At 34.0% G+C, this 20,729-nt stretch overlaps 1 protein-coding gene across 2 annotated transcripts; it reads left to right on the forward strand.

Annotated features, from left to right (window-relative positions):
- The first annotated feature begins 10,371 nt into the window (after positions 1 to 10,371).
- Positions 10,372 to 15,233, forward strand: LOC112492123 (uncharacterized). 2 transcript variants are annotated; one of them, XR_007241629.2, is made up of 6 exons: positions 10,372 to 11,130; positions 12,048 to 12,131; positions 12,220 to 13,973; positions 14,044 to 14,148; positions 14,222 to 14,347; positions 14,437 to 15,233. XR_007241629.2 is itself a non-coding variant. In XM_060817116.1 (5 exons), the coding sequence occupies exons 3-5, from the start codon at positions 14,122 to 14,124 to the stop codon at positions 14,755 to 14,757; spliced, it is 474 nt and encodes a 157-aa protein (XP_060673099.1). In that variant the 5' UTR covers positions 10,372 to 11,130; positions 12,048 to 12,131; positions 12,220 to 14,121; the 3' UTR covers positions 14,758 to 15,233. The 2 variants fall into 2 exon arrangements, 1 of the variants encoding a protein (XP_060673099.1); XM_060817116.1 differs by having other exon boundaries at positions 12,220 to 14,148.
- Positions 15,234 to 20,729: the final 5,496 nt, after the last annotated feature.

The following is a 20,729-nucleotide window of genomic DNA, read 5'->3' on the forward strand; positions in this document are numbered from 1 at the left end:
TAATGGATGATAATTCATTAAAAAAAATAAATTATAATTGGTGATAAAGTAAAATACATGCAGAGTGTCAGCCACCCAACTAGACTAAAAATATTTAAACTTAATCAGTCGCCTGCAACATTGACAACAAATTTTTCACCAAAGTTTAATAACCAATTATTTAATTGACAATAAATTTGTCGATGTAACAAGTGTACGAAATCTTATTTTTGTCAATAAAAATAAATATAATTTAACAACAACGGTCTTTTCTGGTAGATCCATTCATTGATACGTTTCCAGTAGATCCAATATTTCATTACCATTCCTTTTACCAAAAACAAAAAATAATAATTCATTACCATTGCAATCACGCGCGAGAAACGTGATCCAGATAGTATATTCTATTACCTAGCTTATTGAACAAATATTTTATTTATTTTTGTACAACTAATCTTTTTCTTACTGTTCATAAGAATTTTTATGCATGATTATAAGTCATATATCAATTAAGTTAATTTTATTTTACTGTATTTTTTCTTTGGTTGTATGCAATTCAAAACTCAATTACATTGGTTGTATAATCAATAAGCATTTGTTTTCTTTTTCAGATTTTAAACTCATATAACATCCTTTTAATTAAATTATTTGAGTGAGCATGTAGAATTATAGAGTGAATTGCAATCATTTTTCTATTGATGAATATCTATATCTATCTATATATATATATATACACACATTTGAGACTATAAATTTGTTGTTTGTGAATTAAAATATAAAATTGTCCACAAGCCTGATGGCAATCTCATGATTATTGAGAAAATGATTCCAAATCGAATATTGAATAATGCCAAATAACTCAGTATGAATATATCATCAGTTCAATACTATGGAAAGAAATTTTTATTAGGCTTGAATACCATGGAAAGAACCAAATAATAGAGGTAAGGAATCCTAGCCAAAAATAATAAAACAGAAGTAAGGAATCATTGTCAACAATAATAAATAATTAAGTTCCATTCAAGGGCAGACAATTTTCCGAATATTGTTTAGCAGCCTAGATAGCATATCTATCATTATTAATTTTTCCTAGTTAGATAAACTACCAATGAAAAAAAAAAAACACAGTACAACTAAAAAAAAAAAGAAAACATTTCTACCCAAAAAAAAATAAATAGCACAAAGCATTAATTAACCAGAAAAATCTCAATGGAAATGGCCCAAATATTAATGACCTTCTGCAGGTCTGAATTCAATCAAAAATCATTCTATAGCTAAAAATCCAATTCCCCAGTTTTCACCAAAAAAAAGGGAGGGGGGTGGAAATTCCAATTCCCTCAATTTCGCCCACCAAAATCCTTCCCCATCACTGTCTTAGAAGACGAAAATCATAGCCATACAATGGTAGAATAAGAATATTTACTCAATATATATATATATATATATATATATTTTTGCTAAAACATGTAGATATATGGATATATACTTTTTATGTTTACTAGTTGACCCCTAAAAACGTAATTGTGCTCCCTTTCATCCACTCTTCCACACGCTGAAATCTGAATCTTATTCTTGTCCTTTATATTTTCGTACGTCACTATCCTAGTTTTGTGCTTATGTACAATAATAACCATTTAATATAGTTGAAATCAATATATATTTTTTAACAAAAAATAACTATTTACATTACCAAGAATAATAGTAATAATTATTTAATCATTTAATATTTTTTTTTTAAGTTATATTAACTAAAAGAGGGCAACCATGCAAGCAAGCACATTGCCAATAAATCATTTTTTTGGTTCATAATATCTACAAAATATTTAAAAATTGAAAAATGAGAAACAAAATTAGAGTGGTTATGAGAAAGTTCCCAACAGGAGGCTATATGAGCCAACCAATATTGTTTTGTCTTGCCGTCCAAGCAAAAGAGATGGAATTAAAGAAGGGGCACAAATCTAGAATCTTTTTAATAATTTTTGAGGTAGACAAGTGGCTGGAGCAGCTTTGGCATCACTTTCACAACACAAGTTGAGGTGACCTTCTTTAACAGCCAGAAAAATAGCTTTAAGAATTACAGCAGCTAAACAGTTTCAGGATTTCAATTTTTTCTTGTAGAGCTTGGACTTTTAGAACTCTTCCATGGTGATCCCAAAACTCGCAACTCCATTCTCAATGGACGCATCAGAGTTGATTTTAGTGGTTCCATTAGGAGGATGGCGCCACGAGGCTGCTGCTGCCGGGATAAGGGTAGAATGGCTGTTAGACTTGGATATGGATGACATGAATTCTTCAAACCTATTATTACAAAACCTTAACTTCTTTCTCAGTAATACACATTTTTGCCTGGAAGATTAGGCTGTTACGTAATTTTCAGATTGTGTCAAGAACCAAAACCGCAAAAAGAAAGAATTTCTTACCCTGATTCATTAAATAAAAAGAATTTCTTACCCTGATTCATTAAATAAACTCAGTTAACAACAAAAGAAATATATAATTAAAATATGCAAGCTAATTTTAGGAAACATGAGAGAGGTTGCAATGCTAGCTCTGGCTTTTATCTTTTCTTGTAACCATTTTTGGTTTATAAGACCCTTCTTTCCAGTAAAAAATACAATACTTATTTATCTACTGTGTTTTTTAATTGCATAGAAATTGAGTTGTCAAATCTTTTAATTAATTAAGCATATCTCCAGGTTTTTTTTTTTTTTTGAAAATATTTAATTTACTTTAGTTAATTAATTACTAACAAAATCAACTCTTTTTCTTCTTCAGTAAGTAAAAAATATTTATTATATTTTAATAATTTGTAAAAAATTTGTCAAAAGTATTAAAATTATATTTTACTTTAAAAAATTTGGATAAAAAATGAATAAGAAAGCTGACAAATCTATCATACCTGTTTGCAGGAGTTGCTGATTTGATTCCTGACAAACTTCATCTGTGTGCTTTAGTATGGGTTTGTTGGAACAATATCCGAAAATTTCCAACAATCTGTCATCTCCTAACCTGTAACACTTCATCTGTGTGCTTTAGTATGACTTTGTTGGAACAACGTCGGAAAATTTCCAACAATCTGTCGTCTTCTAACATGTGTGTTTTAGTATGGGTTTGTTGGAACAACATCATAAAATTTTCAATAATCTGTTGTCTCCTAATTTGTAATAGTTCAAAGAAATAAAAGAAAAAATATGTGCCAATTGAATCTAACTTCTTAGACGACTGTATTGATTATTGGAAAATAAAAAAAATAATCTTACAAAGTCTGATTTGCCTTAATGATTAAAGGACTTTAAAAAAAAAATTAATTAGAAAACAACTAAGAACAATAAAGTAAAGCTAGCAAATTTTAAAGAGAATAAACTAATTAGTATATATTCTTGTAATCGTTTGTGAAGGTGTGTAAAGGTTTTTCTCAAAACCAATGAAGCTCCTATTTATATATGTAGAGAATTTTGAATTGCTTCATGCGCTTCCAATATGAGACTTTTTCTTCTCTTTTTCAACATTTCAACTTCAAAATTTCAATTTATACATATGACAATTACATGACCACTTAGTCTCCAATCAATGTGGGATTAAAGCTTCTTAATAAATCTCCCAATAATAATATTTCAATATATTAAAATATTAATTTGAAAATTAATAATATGGTCCAAACATTGCCCTTTTTGCTTTGTGAGTTTGAAGTGCAACGTAAAAATTGCAAAGTAATATTGAACTAGCTCTCCAGCCTCGATCTTTTAACTTTAATGCATGCTGACCACATTGTCTTGCCAAAAATCATCTATAGCATTTTGCTATTTAATTGCATGACTATGTTTCCTAGCACAAGAATCCCACACAGCATCCCCATACCAATTCCTTTGCTCATGCCATGTGCTAAATTACTATGCTCAATATTTCATTAAACAAGAAAGCCCCACGTTGCTTCTAAAATTGTCAAACCCATGCTCTCCAATCTTGGTAGTCAATCTTGCATATCACTAGTAACCAAAACTGCACCTTAGCCATACAAAACAAAATCCATCCAAATTCCATTCAATCTTCTCCAAAAGTTGCCAAATCTACTAATGAATATCCTTACTGACAAGTGAAGAATCAAAAATATAATATCATCCAATGCCCAAATCTACTAATGAATATCCTTACTGACAAGTGAAGAATCAAAAATATAATATATTGAAGAGATTATATATGAAAAGAAAAAGAAACATTTGACATTCCACGTTGCAATTCCCTCTCAGCACCAAGATTATAGGCCGAAATACATCTATGACAAATAATGCTTTCCAATTTCAAAGGCAAAAAATACCTTTTAATGAGCTCTTACTAAGCTTCCCTTCTAATCTCTTGAAGAGAATATGCTATGCATTCAATAGCGTCAACTTTCTTTCCCAAAGTTGGTAAACAAATGTATACCAACCTTACACGGTTTCTTATCTCCAAGGCAAACCAAGAATTAATGTATATATGACTTCCAAATCCTAGCTAGCCATATAATCTCAAAATAATAATATTGATGGCCATTGGACTTTCCAATCATGAACATAACTCCTGCATCCATTAGCCACATTTTGTTGGAAAATAAAAACAAATAACAAAACTAAATTATAATTACAAATACCAAATATCAAACAACAATAATAAAATAATAAACTATTATTCAGAGTTTAAGATGGCCTGTTTAGTTGGATCGAGGCACGCAATAGCACTGTCCTTAGAGAAGATACGCCCCCTTCTGCACTGGGTTGTCTAATGTTCCTCTCCCAAGATACAACGATCTTTCAGGAATCTTGTGTGCAGCTAAGAATTCCCACGAACTCCTTAGAACAGCTGTAATGCTCAATATATATATATATATATATACTAAAATATATTTGATAAAATAATTTTATAATAATAATAAGAAAATATAGAGGATTTGAGAGAAGTATTTAGAAAGAAGAAGAGAGAATAAACTTCTATTGTTGTGTGTTTCCAAATGGAAAAGAGAGCTCCTATTTATAGAGCTTGGAGCAGGAGATGGTTGTGAATATGGATGATTTTTAGGAATAAAAATAGTAACCAAATATACATTAGAAACCAAATTAACGTTAGTATATACGTTGAAACAATAAATAAAAAAGAAAACAGACTTTTACTAAATAACTAAATATATATATACATTAAAAGATATTATTTTGTAGGAACTAAAAAAACCACTTTGACTTAGTCTTTTAGTAAAATCCTTCTTCATCTAGTATATAAAATAATATTTAATATATATTTTTAAATCAATTATAACAATCCCCCACATGATTTAAAAATATGAAAATATAACTTTATAAGATAAATATATTATTGAGCATTTTTTATTGTGTAATGGGTGTAGGTACCTTCTAGGTCTGAACCAACACTTAGCATTTATAAGTTTCCATCTGAAAGAACCATAGTGAATTAAGTCTTGAACTAGGCTCTTTGAACCAGATTTTCACTTACAATACAAACAGTATAGGTAATTCTTCTTGAGTTCTATTCTGGTTTGCGCTTTAACGGTCATGCGCACGTATCTTGTACCATGCGTATTTTTGGGGAATAGCCTGATTTCCAATGGTAGCGACCACACTACAATACTCACTTAGGTGAAACCTCCAATGGACTTCTGTGATGAACTCCCTGCAAATATAAATGCCTTGGTTTCATTCAGAGTTATACTCTTCCTATACCATCACAATTTTTAAGCACTATCACCATAGGAATGGAACCAGGAAATTCTCCTCAATTATAAAATAGTGCTTCATAGTCACACTCCTGTTTCGTTTTTACCCATTGAACCTTTTCCATGGGATCTCCAATCACAAAGGTTGGGTGTCCATTGTGGTGACCATATTTATAGGCTTCAGTCCCATTCCCCTCGATGATTCAATAACTCGCCCGCGTGCTAAGCCTTTTGTAAGTGGGTCTATAATATTCTTTTCAGATCTGACAAAATCAAGAGAAATAACACCATGTGTTAGTAATTGTTTAATAGTTTTATGTCTAATCCATATATGTCTCCTCTTCTCATTATTATTTTTACTCTTTGCCTTTGCAATAGTTACTTGACTATCACAATGCAAAGGTACAGCAGGAATTGGATGAGACAGAATTGGTATATCTGCTAGAAGACTTCTCAACCATTCAGCTTCCATGGTTGACCTAGAAATTATAGTTTGCTTTGTTAACTTCCATGCTACTGCACCAACACCCAAAGTAAAAACATAACCACTGGTGGCTTTAGTTTCATCTGAATCTGAAATCCAGTTAGCATCACAAAAACCTTCTAAGACTACAGGAAAACCAATATACTTAATACCATAATCGATTGTACCTTTAAGATATTTAAATATCCTTTCTATAGCATTCCATTGATTACTACTAGGATTACTAGTATACCTGCTTAATCTATTAACAGCATAAGAAATATCAGGTTGGTGTAGTTAGATAAATACATAAAGGAACCAACAATTTGAGAATATAAAAGCTGCGATACTGCATCACCTTTATTTTTTGTTAACTTTGAATTAGGATCAAAAGGTGTAGACACAAGCTTCACATCAAAAAAGTTAAACTTCTTTAATAAATTTTCCACATAATTTCCTTGTGCCAAAGTAATACCTGCATCACGCTTTATTAGTTTCATGCCTAAAATTACATTAGCAATGCCAAGATCCTTCATATCAAAATTCTTAGACAAAAATAATTTTGTATCATTGACATTGAAATTTGTACAAAAAATAAGAATATCATCTATATATAAACAAAGTATTGTACATGCATTTTCTAACAATTTAATATAAACACATTTATCAGCATTACTAATAACAAAACCATTAGAAAGAATTATACTATCGAACTTTTCATGCCATTACTTTGGTGCTTGTTTTAAACCATAAAGAGATTTAACTAATTTACAAACTTTCTTTTCTTGACCAGGAATAACAAAACCTTCAGGCTGATCCATATAAATCTCTTTATCTAATTCACCATTCAAAAAAGCAGTTTTTACATCCATTTGGTGAATTTCTAATTTATAAATGGTAGCCAAAGCAACTAAAACTCTAATAGTAGTGCTTTTAGTAACAGGAGAATAAGTATCAAAGAAATCAATACCTTCTTTTTGTTTAAAACCTTTTGCAACAAGTCTAGCTTTAAATTTTTCAATAGAGCCATCAGTTCTCAATTTTTTCCTAAAAATCCATTTGCACCCAATTGTTTTACAATCAGGAGGAAGATCAATTAAAACCCATGTGTTATTGCTTATTATTGAATCCATCTCACTATTAATAGCCTCTTTCCAAAAATGAGAATCAAGAGAACTCATGGCTTCATTAAAAGTTTTAGGGTCATTTTCGATCAAAAAGGTTAAAAAATCATTTCCAAATTTTTTCGCAACTTTATTTCTTTTACTCCTCCTAAGTTCAATTTGATCTTCAAAAGGAATAAAATTAGAAGTTGAGTTTTCACTAACTTGTTTTGAAATTTTATCTTTCAAAGGAAAAATATTTTCAAAGAAAGTCGCATCACTAGATTCCATAATAGTATTAACAAAAAAATCAGAAACATCAGATTTTAGTATTAAAAATCTATAAGTAATACTATTTAAAGAATAACCAATAAAAACACAATCAATGGTTTTAGATCCCAATTTTCTCTTTTTGTTTATAGGAATAAGTTGCAAAACACCCCCACACTTTTAGAACTTTCAAATTAGGTTTCCTATTTTTCCAAAGCTCATAAGGAGTTTGATCAAAATTTTTATAGGGAATTCTATTAAGAATTAAACATGCAGAATATAAAGCTTCACCCCATAGATTATTAGGCAAACCAGAACTAATAAGCATAGAATAAGGTGCAGTTACCTGATGAACAATGCCATGTGATTCACAAAAATCATTCATCTCATTCGAAGTATACTCACCACCTCTATCAGATCTCAAAATCTTTATTTTCTTTTCAAGCTAATTTTCTACTTCAGCCTTACAAACCTTGAACATATGAAATAATTCACTTTTAGAATGAATTAAATAAAGATAACAATATTTAGAGAAATCATCAATAAAAGTAACAAAATAATGTTTACCACCATGAGTCAAAATATTATTACAATCACATATGTCACTATGAATTAATTGTAACAAAGTGGTTTCTTTTTCAATATATTTAAATGGTTTTCTAGGCTATTTTGGTTGAACACAAACATCACATTTTTCAGAAATAAAAGAAGATTTTGGAATAAGATCTAAATTCATCATTCTCTTAATAGAACTAAAATTAACATGCCCAAGCCTACCATGCAAAAAATTAGAACATTCAACATTAGTAACCAAAGTATAACAAGTAGACAAATCATAAATATTGCAATTTATAATATTAAGTTTAAACAAACCATCATACAAATAACCTTTACGAATAAAACAACCATTCTTCGTAAGTACAACTCTATTTGACTCAAATACAACTTTATAACCATTTTGAACTAATAAAGAAGTACCAACTAAATTTTTCCTTATATCTGGGACATGCTTAACACTATCTAAAATAATAAAATTGCCAGAAGAAGAGTTCAATTTCACTTGTCCGTCTCCTATTATTCGAGCCAAATTTCCATTTCCCATGCTTACAGTTTTTGTGTTTGATTCCTAATATGAAGAAAATAATTTTTTATCAGAACAAACATGAACATTAGCCCCTAAAGCAATCCACCATTCATTTGATTCAAAAATAAAATTTATTTATAGGCTAGAAATAAAATACCCGTTAGCATGAGAGGATGAATTTGTTTCCAGGATGTTTGCTTGTGGTTTTGTGCCAAAAGATCCACGAGTATTCTGAGTAACTCCTTTTTTGAAAAAACAATCTATGATCTTATGATTAGTTTGGCCACAAACCTAACAAGAACCCATCTTTTTCTGAATAATAGGTTTATCTTTTTTATCAAAAAAGTTGGCATTTTGGTTTTTGATAAAACTAATTTTCTTAAAACCTTCAGTTTTTGGTTTATGCAAATTTTCAACAATATGGGCTTTGGCTTGAAAAACATTTTTAGAAGATTTTAAAGTCTCACGGTGTTTGTCTTCTATCCTAAGACAAACTAGCAATTCATCAAAAGAAAAATCTTCAGGTTTTTGTTTCAGAATTCTTTGAAAACCAGACCAAGAAGGAGGCAATTTTTTAATTAAAGAGGCAACAAGTATTATCCAAAACAATACCTTTTATTTTCATATCAAAAACAATATTTTCAAAATCATGAATTTGATCAGAAACAGATTTACCATCAACCATCTGAAAATCAAGCCATTTTTCAACAGAATATCTTTTAAAACCAAATTCCTCAGTCCCATATTTTTGTTCTAAAGCATCTCACAATTCATAAGCAGATTTAGTAGAACAAAAAATACGATAAACATTTTCAGACAAAGCACTCAAAATTCTACCATGGCGTAACATATCTTTTTCATCAAAATCATCATCAGTAAAAACAGTTTGAGAATCCTTACCAGAATCTAAAGATGCAACAGATTTAGAAGAACCAATAGTTTTAGAAACATTTTCTTTTACTTTTGAAGCTTTTAGAATAATAGAATAAAGACCCAAAGTAGTGAGCCAAAATTTCATTTGTTGTTGCCAACATTTAAAATTTTGACCAGAAAATTTTTCAGGTTTGCAAGAAACAGAATCAATGGATGACATAGTATAATTAGAAGCTCTGAAAACAAAAATCCTAACAGAAATTCTTCTCTAAGAATGTTGGAAAATAAAAACAAATAACAAAACTAAATTATAATGAGAAATACCAAACACCAAACAACAATAATAAAATAATAAACTATTATTCAGAGTTTAAGATGGTTTGTTTAGTTGGATTGAGGCACGTAATAGCGCTGTCCTTAGAGAAGATACGCCCCCTTCTGCAGTGGTTTGTCTAACATTCCTCTCTCAAGATACAATGATCCTTCAAGAATCTTGTATGCAACTAAGAATTCCCATGAACTCCTTAGAACTCCTGTAATGTTCAATATATATATATATATACACTAAAATATATTTGATAAAATAATTTTATAATAATAATAAGAAAATATAGAGGATTTGAGAGAAGTATTTAGAAAGATGAAGAGAGAATGAACTTCTATTGTTGTGTGTTTCCAAATGGAAAGAGAGCTCCTATTTATAGAGCTTGGAGCAGGAGATGGTTATGAATATGAATGATTTTTAGGAATAAAAATAGTAACCAAATATACGTTAGAAACCAAATTAACGTTAATATATACATTGAAACAATAGATAAAAAAAGGAAAGAGACTTTTACTAAATAACTAAATATATATATATGTTAAAAGATACTATTTTGTAGGAACTAAATAAACCACTTAGTCTTTTAGTAAAATCCTTCTTCATTCAACATACAAAATAATATTTAATATATATTTTTAAATCAATTATAACACATTTTGCCTTATTTTACCAACCATGATATTACTTTCCAAATTTACCAACCATGGTATGACACGGTGCAATGACCAAAATTCATGCAATGACCAAAATTAATCCTCCAGCTTTTATTGGTTTTCTTAGGGCTCCCATCGAATATGTCAAATTACCATAGTAAAACAATTCCTTCTTATTCACCCCGAATACTTTACTTTCACAAAAGCCTCCATCCCAAGTTTCCAATTTAAAAAGATTCCTCAAATCTTTTCCAAATTTCATTATACTGCATATATATCTCATGAAGACAAAACAAACCTAGACATATATAATTAAATATATAGAATTCCCATCTCAATATCCACGGCCGGTCCTCCATCATTCCTCCTTCAAGCATAAGTTCTCTCCATCCTGCCTCATATTATCGATAAGTCACACGCAAATTTCATCTGGTGCAAGATCATGGCTCCACAGGTAAGTCTTGAAGTTTCTTCATCTTCAAAATCTATACATACTAATTGTACACGCACCCCTGCTGCACTTGTTTCATTTTTTCTTTTGTATCCCTTGTTGATAAGCTTCTCTACCTCTTATTAATGGGAGCCAATACCACCCCAAGTACTACCTCTGCGTAGAAACGGCCTCCTAATAAAGAGCTTCTTTTCCCTCCAAACGATGAGACAACCTGTCTATAGAAAGGTAAGTTCAGCTTCTCTTGCTTCACTTATTGCACCCGTGACTTCTCCATGCATGGCTTCTTGTGTTTGCTGCCGACTCTTCCGTTCACTAATCAGCCGAACAAGTGTATATATTGACTTGTTTATCTGCTGCATCTTGCACAAAGCAATGCTCCCACCAGCACATTTGTTCACATCCTCTTGTTTATATATATATATATATATATACATGTAAAGCTCGGACAAAATCCATAAAAGCATACGGTTTCATATGCTTTGTTTTCTTTTTTTTTTTTTATATATATACATAAACATGTGAAATGTGAAAAATGAAGATTCTCACCAAGGCACATGGGTCCATACATGTATATGGCAAAAGGTATCCACATGTCTTTTGTTTAGCCACACAAACTTTCTCTTGGCTCCATATATATATATATATATATACACATATCAAAACATCCCATGCTTCCTTTTTTTTTTTCTTTTTTTTTTGGGTATATGTATATATGTGTACACGGTTTCATAGGTGCCCACATGACTTTACTCATCCACCCATGTTTTCTCTCAATTCCATATATATATATATATATATAAATATATGTAAAGCATGAATACTTTCATAGTGGCCCTTTTTCATATATGTCAAAGTACCTCATGCCTTTTTTTTTTTTTTTTCCCCTCTTATAATATATATATGCACATGGTTTCACGTGAATATAGTTTCAAAAGTGTGCTCACATGTTTTTGTTCGGCCACTAGCATTCTCATGCCCTTTTTTTTTTTTTTTAATATACTTGTACATGCGAAGCATGAAAATGTGACATGGCTTTTATATTATGCAAATGTCAAAAGGGTGGCCCATGTCTTTATTCGGCCACTAGCACCTTTTGATTATATATATATCTCATAATATCTAATGCCCATTTTTTATTTAAGATAATTGGTTCGATGAGGACATAAATTTATCAAAACTGCAAAACAAAAAATAATGAGGCTCACGATCCATCTCCACAGCCAAAGGTACTAATAGCTTTAATTTAACATATCAAATATATATATATATATATATTTCTTTATATTTTCTAAAGTATTCTTCTATATATGGCAGACCACCAATAAAAACAAATCGTCATATGTGGAACAGCTTGACCAGGCTATCAATCACACCAAAGATGCTATTGGTGACAGGATTTTGATTGAGAGAAGCCAACTCTACCAAGAAATTATCCTTGGCCCCCGATTCAAAGACAAAATGCTTTGTGAAGTTAAAGCTATATTTCAAACTCGCTCGGATAGAATTCTACCATATCCTCAACATCCTTAGATTGGGCTAAGTGGAAAGACTCTAAATCTTTCAAGTCGTGGCCGGTCACACCTCCGGAGTAGATTACATGGGTGGATCGATTGGACCCCTATTAAGGCAGTACCTGGAAGAAATTTGGAATTTATGTTGCGATACATCTATCCTGTCTTGACATCCCATGCGACAAGGGCCTGATTGCAGCTGCACTTTGCTTTTGGTCTTTTGTTTCTAATGTTTTTTATTTTTGGTTTGGAATGATGACACCAACCTTGATGGATCTAGCTGTTCTGCTCAGCCTTAGACCTCATGGCAAACTTTTGCCTATTACAGCTCTATCTTGAGACGGCCTACTGCATTATGAAGAAGCCAACTTCCCAAAGCAAGAAGCTTCTTACAACCATTTCCTGAAGAATATCCAAGGTAAAGACAAACCACCCTGGTTCAAGAACACCTTTCTTTTCTTCTTATGTGGTTGTGCAGGTACATCTTTTGCGTGCCTTCGATGCAAGTGACAAAAGTGTACATTCATATAGCTGAAGCTCTTGTTGTTGGTTCACCCTATGCATTTGGACCGCTTGTTCTTGGTCACCTATACTGGGAAATCAACAATGTTGTCACTACTAACATGGATCCGCATCACGCCTATCCTCTGTGGATATTGCAGCTTTGGCTCCATTCTTACGTTCCTGAGAAGAGGCCATCTCTGTCCATAAGCCAACCCAATACACTTCTAGGCCATCAAATCCTTCAAAATGGTTTGCAGGGACATTCGGCCAAAGATTGCTTTGACTTCTTCTGCTCCACAGATCATCGGGCTCCGGAGACTTTTTCTGTGCTGACCAGATATCCTTTTTTTCCTTCTTGGTTGAGTACTGAACTTAATCATTGCCAGGGAATAGAGAAAAACCTTCCATTAATGAAGACTTTGAAGATTATTTGGTCTAGCATGCTGATTAATCAGGATCTTCCTTTCGGCCGAAAATTCAAATCCAATCAGTGCGGTGTAGAAGTTTACTGTCCAAACCTTGTGGCTCAACAATTTGGTCTTTGCCAAGCTATTCCTGTACCATAGGTGTCTTCCCATAATCTTTGTTCCATAGATCGGCCATCCTTTTCCTCAATCAATGAATTCAGGAAATGCAATACTACCTTTAAGCAATCCAGTTATTCTTTCAAGTACAGTGTCTTCTTGTCTAATCCGAATACCACTTGGAACTTCAATGATTGGTGGACCAAGATTGTCAATGCTGTGTTCCAGTGTTCTGTTGAGAATGTTGCCATTTGTGTTTTTTCCAAACACAATCCCACCACTAAAGCTATCGATGGTCAGTCTGCACAAACAGTGGATTCATTTCTACTTCCATATTCCAACCAATCTCTAGACATTAGTAAGTTTTTTTGTAAAAAATAGCCTTCAGCAAATGCAGTTTTACCTGAACTACCTGTTTTACTCCTGCAAGTTGTTCATCTGACATTAGTAACTTTTATCTCCTTCATCTGCCGATGAAACCATTACCAAAAAACAAAAAAAGTGGGACAACCCTATACCCCCGAATCAGGTATAACTTAACACCGTAAATGTGGTTTTAGTGTTATTTATATTAAAATTAACTTTTCTGATAAATGTAGAAAAAACCACTTCGGGCACGTGAAGATTAAAAGGTTATCGTCCCATCTTCTCATGGTAATCAATCTCCAACAAATGACATGTATAGTGATATTATTGATGTAGAGGTATGTCATCTTTGGCCTTTTCTTTCCATTATTCATACATGTCAACTCATTAAATTTCTCTTTATAATGACAGAATGGCCAAACTTTGGGCAAACACTCTCCTTCTCCTTTGGCCGAATCTTCTATTTTGCCCTTGGTTTCTTCGGCCTCGTTTGCTATTCCCAAACCTCCCACTGTCACAACAGGAAACAAATCCAAGGTATATATATATATATACCTATATATCTTACACTTTTAGTTATCTCAAATGTTGAAATAATTTTCTTTATCTGTTATTTTATTTTGTAGGAATCTTTCATTTTTCCAGCTAAATTTGACATTGGAGAGAATACTTTCCTTGATGTTGATGACCTTCTAAGACCAGTGTCGCCTATTCCAGCTGTAGAAACTCCAATTGTCACTCAAACTGAAGCAGACGATTTTGAAGTTGAAAAAGTCCAATTAGGTTTTGACTATGTTGTTAGCCTTTTCAAAGGAGGTTTTGAGGCCTTAACTAAAGATGAAGCACGAGAAAAATTAGACAAGTCATTCGGTGTCATTAGCAATACTTCTTTACTGCACGCTAGCGTCCGTTCTCGTGCCTCTGAGATCCATGCCACTTTTCATTAGGATGTGGATTCCTTTTTATCTACACAGTGGGATATTGATGAGGCCAAAAAACTTTCCACTTCTTTTTCTAATCTCCAAGCTAATTTTGCTTCCTTACATGCTGACCATTCTGTAAAAAAGCAAGACGCTATTGCTCTAGCTATTGAGATCATGGAGTTAAAGGAAAAACTATCCACTGCAGAAGCTAATCTCAGGGAAAAAGTTAATCATGCCAAGAACTTGTCTACTCAAGCCACTTCTATCAAAGAGAAAATTATTACTACCAAAGAGAAGATCAAAGCAATTAGAAACAGGAGATCTCAAGCTAAAGAAACAATCCAGCGCTATAATGGTTTATGGGAAGCTTTAAAAAAAATAGCTTATGATGTATTTGGAGAGCAGTAGCTTTTTTATTATTTTTTATTCTCTAGACATTTTTTATTTATTTTGTTAGACTAGTAACTTTATGGCTCCTTAATAAATTTATTCTTAGCCATTTGTCGGCCAAACAATTATATCTTTTCCAAATTCTTAAGTCTTGTTTGAGATTGGCAATGAAAATTCATCATATGCCTGAGCTTTTAGCTCTGCATATAACAATTATATTTTGCGAGCGGCCAAAATCGACCAAGCCATATACAAAAAATATAAAATAATGGCCGTGAAAATTACGGCCCTAAACTTTATTAATGCCAAATGATATAATGTATACAAGACTTAATCTCCTGTTTAATGCACTTAACTAGTTTCTTTTGCCTTTATTGTTTCATGAGCTTCCCAGCTAGTTGGGTAAAATTTCTTTAATGCTTTGTACCATCCATGTCCTGAAGTTGATACGCTCCCTTCCCTAATATTTTGGTGATAGTGAACGGCCCTTCCAGGGTACAAGACCATTTACCATATTTTGGATTTTTGGAACCAATTAGTAGGATTGCTTTCCACACTAAGTCCCCTTTGTCGAAGTCCTTGAGTCACACTCTCTTGTTATATGCTTTTGCCACATCTTTTTTCTGTACTTGGAGATGATCCAATGCAGCCAATCTTACTTCATCCAATTCTTTTATCCATTGCATCATGGTTTGACTATATTCGTCCGGAGTAAGATTGTGTTGCTGGGCAACCCTTAGAAATCTCACAGTTATTTCCATGGGTAGAATAGCATCGTATCCATATGTCAGTGCGAAAGGTGTAGTTCCAATACCAGATCTTTTTGATGTTCGATAAGCCCATAAAGTCTTGGATAGGAAGTTGTGCCAATCCCTCGAATTGTCATCTGCCATTTTCTCCAAGATGCCTTTCAGGACTTTATTTGTTGCCTCGGGCTGACCATTGGCTTGAGCAAAATATGGGGTTGAATGAGTGAGCTTGATACTATACTCCTTGGTGAATGTTTCAATTGCTTCACCAGTGAATACTGTTCCGCCATCGGCAGTAATAGATTCTAGTATACCGAACCTGTGAATTATATCTTCTTTGATGAACTTAATCACATCGGCTTGGTTAACTGTTTTCATCGGTCGTGCCTCGACCCATTTAGTGAAGTAATCGATGGCAACGATGATGAACGTATGCTGCTTACTCTATGGAGGGTACACCTTTCTAATCAAATCCAAAGCCCAACCTCGAAACGGCCAAGGCTTGATAATCGAGTTCAGTGGTATGGCTGGAATGTATTGTATTGGACCATGACGCTGATAAGCCGTACGTCATTTGGCATAATTAATGCAGTCAGACAGGATAGTCGGCCAATAATAGCCGTGTCTTCTTATCAACCATCTCATTTTTGTTCCTGCTTGATGCACACCGCAGATACCTTCATGCACCTTGGCCATTACTAACATTGCTTCATGTTTGCGTAAGCATTTCAAAAGTAAGTTGTCTTGGCCTTTCTTATATAACTGCTTGTCAAATAAGACATATTGAACTGCTCTTGAGTGAGTCTTTTTGTCATTCTTTCCATTTGGATTCTCCAAGTATTTCACCAACGAAAATCTCCAATCATTTTCATCTATCTTTACACAAAAGATGTCTCCCGTTGTGAATCTTTTCTTCAACACTGAGAGATTCCTCTTTCGTATGCTTATGACCTTCTCTGTCAACTCAGTCGGAATGTGTATTATATCATCAAAACTTTGTATGAGTTGATTTGCCACCATGCAATATTTAGATAAAGCCAAACTATGACAACTATATTCACCCGTCAAATGTTTTAGGGCCATCATTGAGTCGCCAATTATTTCAACTATAAACGCTCCCAGTTCCTTCAAAATTTCGAAACTGATGATTAAAGCTTCATGCTCGGCCTGATTATTTGAACATTCAAAGGCGAGTTGGAATGAAAATTGTGTCTTTCGTCCTTTAGGGGTTTCAATTACAATTCTCACCCTTGCTGAAGTTTGCGTCCTTGATCCGTCAAAACTCAATTTCCAAGGTGTAAGGGAAATTGAAGCTATCTCTATTGGATCCATGTCACCCTCCACCTTCAAACACAGATGGTCGGCCAGAAAGTCTACCAAAGCTTGTCCTTTCATTACTTTGTAGGACACGTACTTAAATGTAAATTCTGACAATACTATTGTCCACTTTCCAATCCGCCCTGGGTTTTGATAGCATGTACTTGATTAAGTCGGTTTGAGAAATAATAAACACCACAATCGGTAACATGTAGTGTCGTAACTTTGTTGCTGCAAAATACAACGCTAAGCATAACTTCTCTATAGGAGAATACTTCAGCTCATTTGATGTGAGAATTCTACTCAAGTAATATACAGCCTGCTCTTTTCCAAATTCATTATCTTGAGCCAGCAGAATTTTCTACAGCCGAAATACAAAGTTTCAATGGTGGATTTTTCCGTGGAGGCATAATGACAGGTGGTTTTGCCAGGTATTCTTTTATTGCATCAAATGCCTTTGGGTGATGACTTTCCCATTTAAATTCTTCTTCATTCTTCAATTTTAGTAACTATGAAAAAGGTTGAATCTTCCCAGATGTTTAAAGATGAATCTTCTAAGGAAGTTGATTTTTCCAATGAGACTTCGCAACTCCTTTTTATTCCATGGCGGTTTGGCTTCCAAAATTGCTCGAGTTTTATTTTTGTCAACCTCAATGCCTCTCTGATGGACTAGGAATCCTAAAAAGTTCCCTGCGGAATCCTTATATGCTCGAACGCCTTTCTTAAATCTGCCACATGATCTTCTACAACATTCAATTTCACAACGACATCATCAATATAAACCTCTAGAATATGCCCAATCATATCATGGAATATTGCATTCATCACTCTTTGGTATGTAGCTCCTACATTCTTTAGGCCAAATGGCATGACAACCCATTCGAATGTGCCTATTGCACCTGGGCACCTAAAAGTTGTCTTTGGCACATCCTCTTCTGCGATAAAAATCTGATTATATCCAGAATATCCATCCATGAAAGAAAGAATTACATGTTTGGCCGCTCCATCCATAAGTATATCGACCACTAGCATAGGATACTCATCTTTGGATGTAGCCAAATTCAAATTACGAAAATCAATACACACTCTTAACTTTCCATTCTTCTTCACCACTTGGACTACATTAGATAACCACTCCGCATATCGAGTTGTCCTAATGAAGCTAGCCTTAACCAACCTCTCGATTTCTTCTTTCACCTTAAGTGTAACTTCTGGTGACATTTTCCTCGGTGGTTATTTATGCGGTCGAAATCCTTCTTTGATTGGCAAACGATGTTCTACCAATTTTCTATCCAAGCCAGGCATCTCATGGTAATCCCATGCAAAACAATCTTTGAACTCCTTCAGAAGTTCAATAATTTTATCTCGTAAATCAGCTTCCAATAAGCCACTTACAAATGTTGGTTGAGGAACCTCATCAGTGCCTAAGTTTACTTCTATTAGTGGATCCTGTACCTTGGACTTGGAGTCATCCATCTTAACTAATGCCAACTGAATCTCATTGAAGATGGACTTATCATCAACCTCGGGATCATCCTCCATAATACATTCGATCAAGTCCACAGCCGAATTAACTTCCAACTTCTTTTCTACCATATACGCCATTAACTTCCTAATGGTGGTTTGAACGGCCACCATCTTTTCTTCCTCTTTTTTGGCTTATATTCATTAAGAACTATTTATGCTAATATCTTATATCTGGGCTACTGTCGGTCGAGCCAGCTCATCCACAAGCTCTTTTGCTACCTTGTGCAACCCTTTGATATCTTTCTAGGCCGTGACCCCTGCAGGGTGGCCTTGCTTGTCATTACCAAGAAAATGGACTGGGCCGACTTCATCCTCGTAGTACCAAGCTTCAACTGCATTAGCACTAACTAAGAAGGGTCGACTATCACCCTGAACCACTTCAACCTCCTCGCCATTCCAAAACCACAAAGCTTGATGCAGGGATGATGGCACACACAAACTTGCATGGATCCAATCACGACGAAGTAAAGCATTGTAGATAGATTTGGATTCCACGACAAAAAATGTTATCATGATAGACTTGCCCCCCACAGTAATCTCCACTGGAAGAACAACTTTTGCCTTTGTAACTCTTCCTTGGAAGTTGCTAACTGTCAACTTGGTTAGGATAAGGTCATGTTCGCTTTTGGGTAACTTAGCCAATATGGAAGCAGGCAAAATATTCACCGTGGCTCCATTGTCCATAAAAACCCTATTTACTGGTATGCCATCAAAATGAGTATCAATATAGAGTGGCTTCAAATGTTGTGCCATTCTTTCTGTGAGCTTTTTCAAAATCATCTCTTAAGGCCGAGAATGATCTAACTCCTTTCTTAAAGTCTTAGTGTCCTCTACAATCTCTACCTTGACATTTTCGTTTTCCACAACATCCCTTTCCATCACACTTACTTGGTTAGGATGAACTTCAAACGCTAATGGTAAGGCAATGACCATATTACAAGTCACTTCATCCGTGGTTCCAAATTTGACTTTCAACTTCTTATTGGTTGAAGAATCAATCATGTCTTCTTTCATAAGGTCGTCATCCAGATTCTTTATGCATGGGATAACTTCAGCACTTTGTTTCCTAACCCATACCAAAGATTGCTTCTTCACTCCAGAAAGGCTGGCTCCTGATGAGGCAATGGCCTTTTTAGTCGTGACTTCAGCCATCTTCTTCACACCCTCTAGCCTACCTTCTGTACCACAAAGGTGCGACTCCAATTCCTTCAATATATTATCATCTTTCTGATTTTCAGGCCGAGTCAATATTGTCATTGGCCTTTTTTCAATAGCCTTCTCATGCACTTTTGATTCTTCCGCCAATTTTCTAGCCGCAGCATGTTGCCATTGCATCTGCCTCTTCTAAGTCCTGGTGAGTGACTGATAATGCTTATATTCCGCACGGTACCACCAGCATATTTCTGTAATTAGTGTCTAGAATGTCCTTGGCTTCTCAATTTTATAAGAAACCAATCTTGTTCGATTATCTCTCGAAAATGTAACGTGAAGCTTGGAGTCAAATTGCCCCCCCCCCCCCCGATGTTGATAGTTCAGCTTCCAATGCCCATCTCGCACCTTCGGTCCCAGGTGTTGGAACACTGACTTTGGATTATGAGGCCTGTAATTTTCTGGTGGCAACTTTATCACGTTCTGCTCACACATCTCTACAAGTTGCTTTTTTCCATCGTCAACTTCATGCTTGCAACGTGTACAAAGCACCTAAGCAAATGGTTGGGCCTTTTTGGTCGAATACTCCTTTCTTGGTCTGTTCTCCCTTTTCCAGACTCTAACGGATGAGGGTTGTCCTAGATTGACCTTGACTCTAAGTTCGGTCAACTTAAAAATGTTGGCCGAAACCATATCCACTTCGGCTTATGGGAAAAGATTGCTATCAACCTCCATTACATCCTTTCCTTTCTCTGGGAACTTCAAGGTGTCCTTGTCAATTAAAGCTTGAATTGCAATTCGGAACACCACACAGTGCACAGTTTGATGCATCCACATATCATGTCACTTGCAGTACGGTTTCTA

This window comes from Ziziphus jujuba, chromosome 5 (assembly GCF_031755915.1).
Source record: "Ziziphus jujuba cultivar Dongzao chromosome 5, ASM3175591v1".
Taxonomy (NCBI): Eukaryota; Viridiplantae; Streptophyta; class Magnoliopsida; order Rosales; family Rhamnaceae; genus Ziziphus; species Ziziphus jujuba.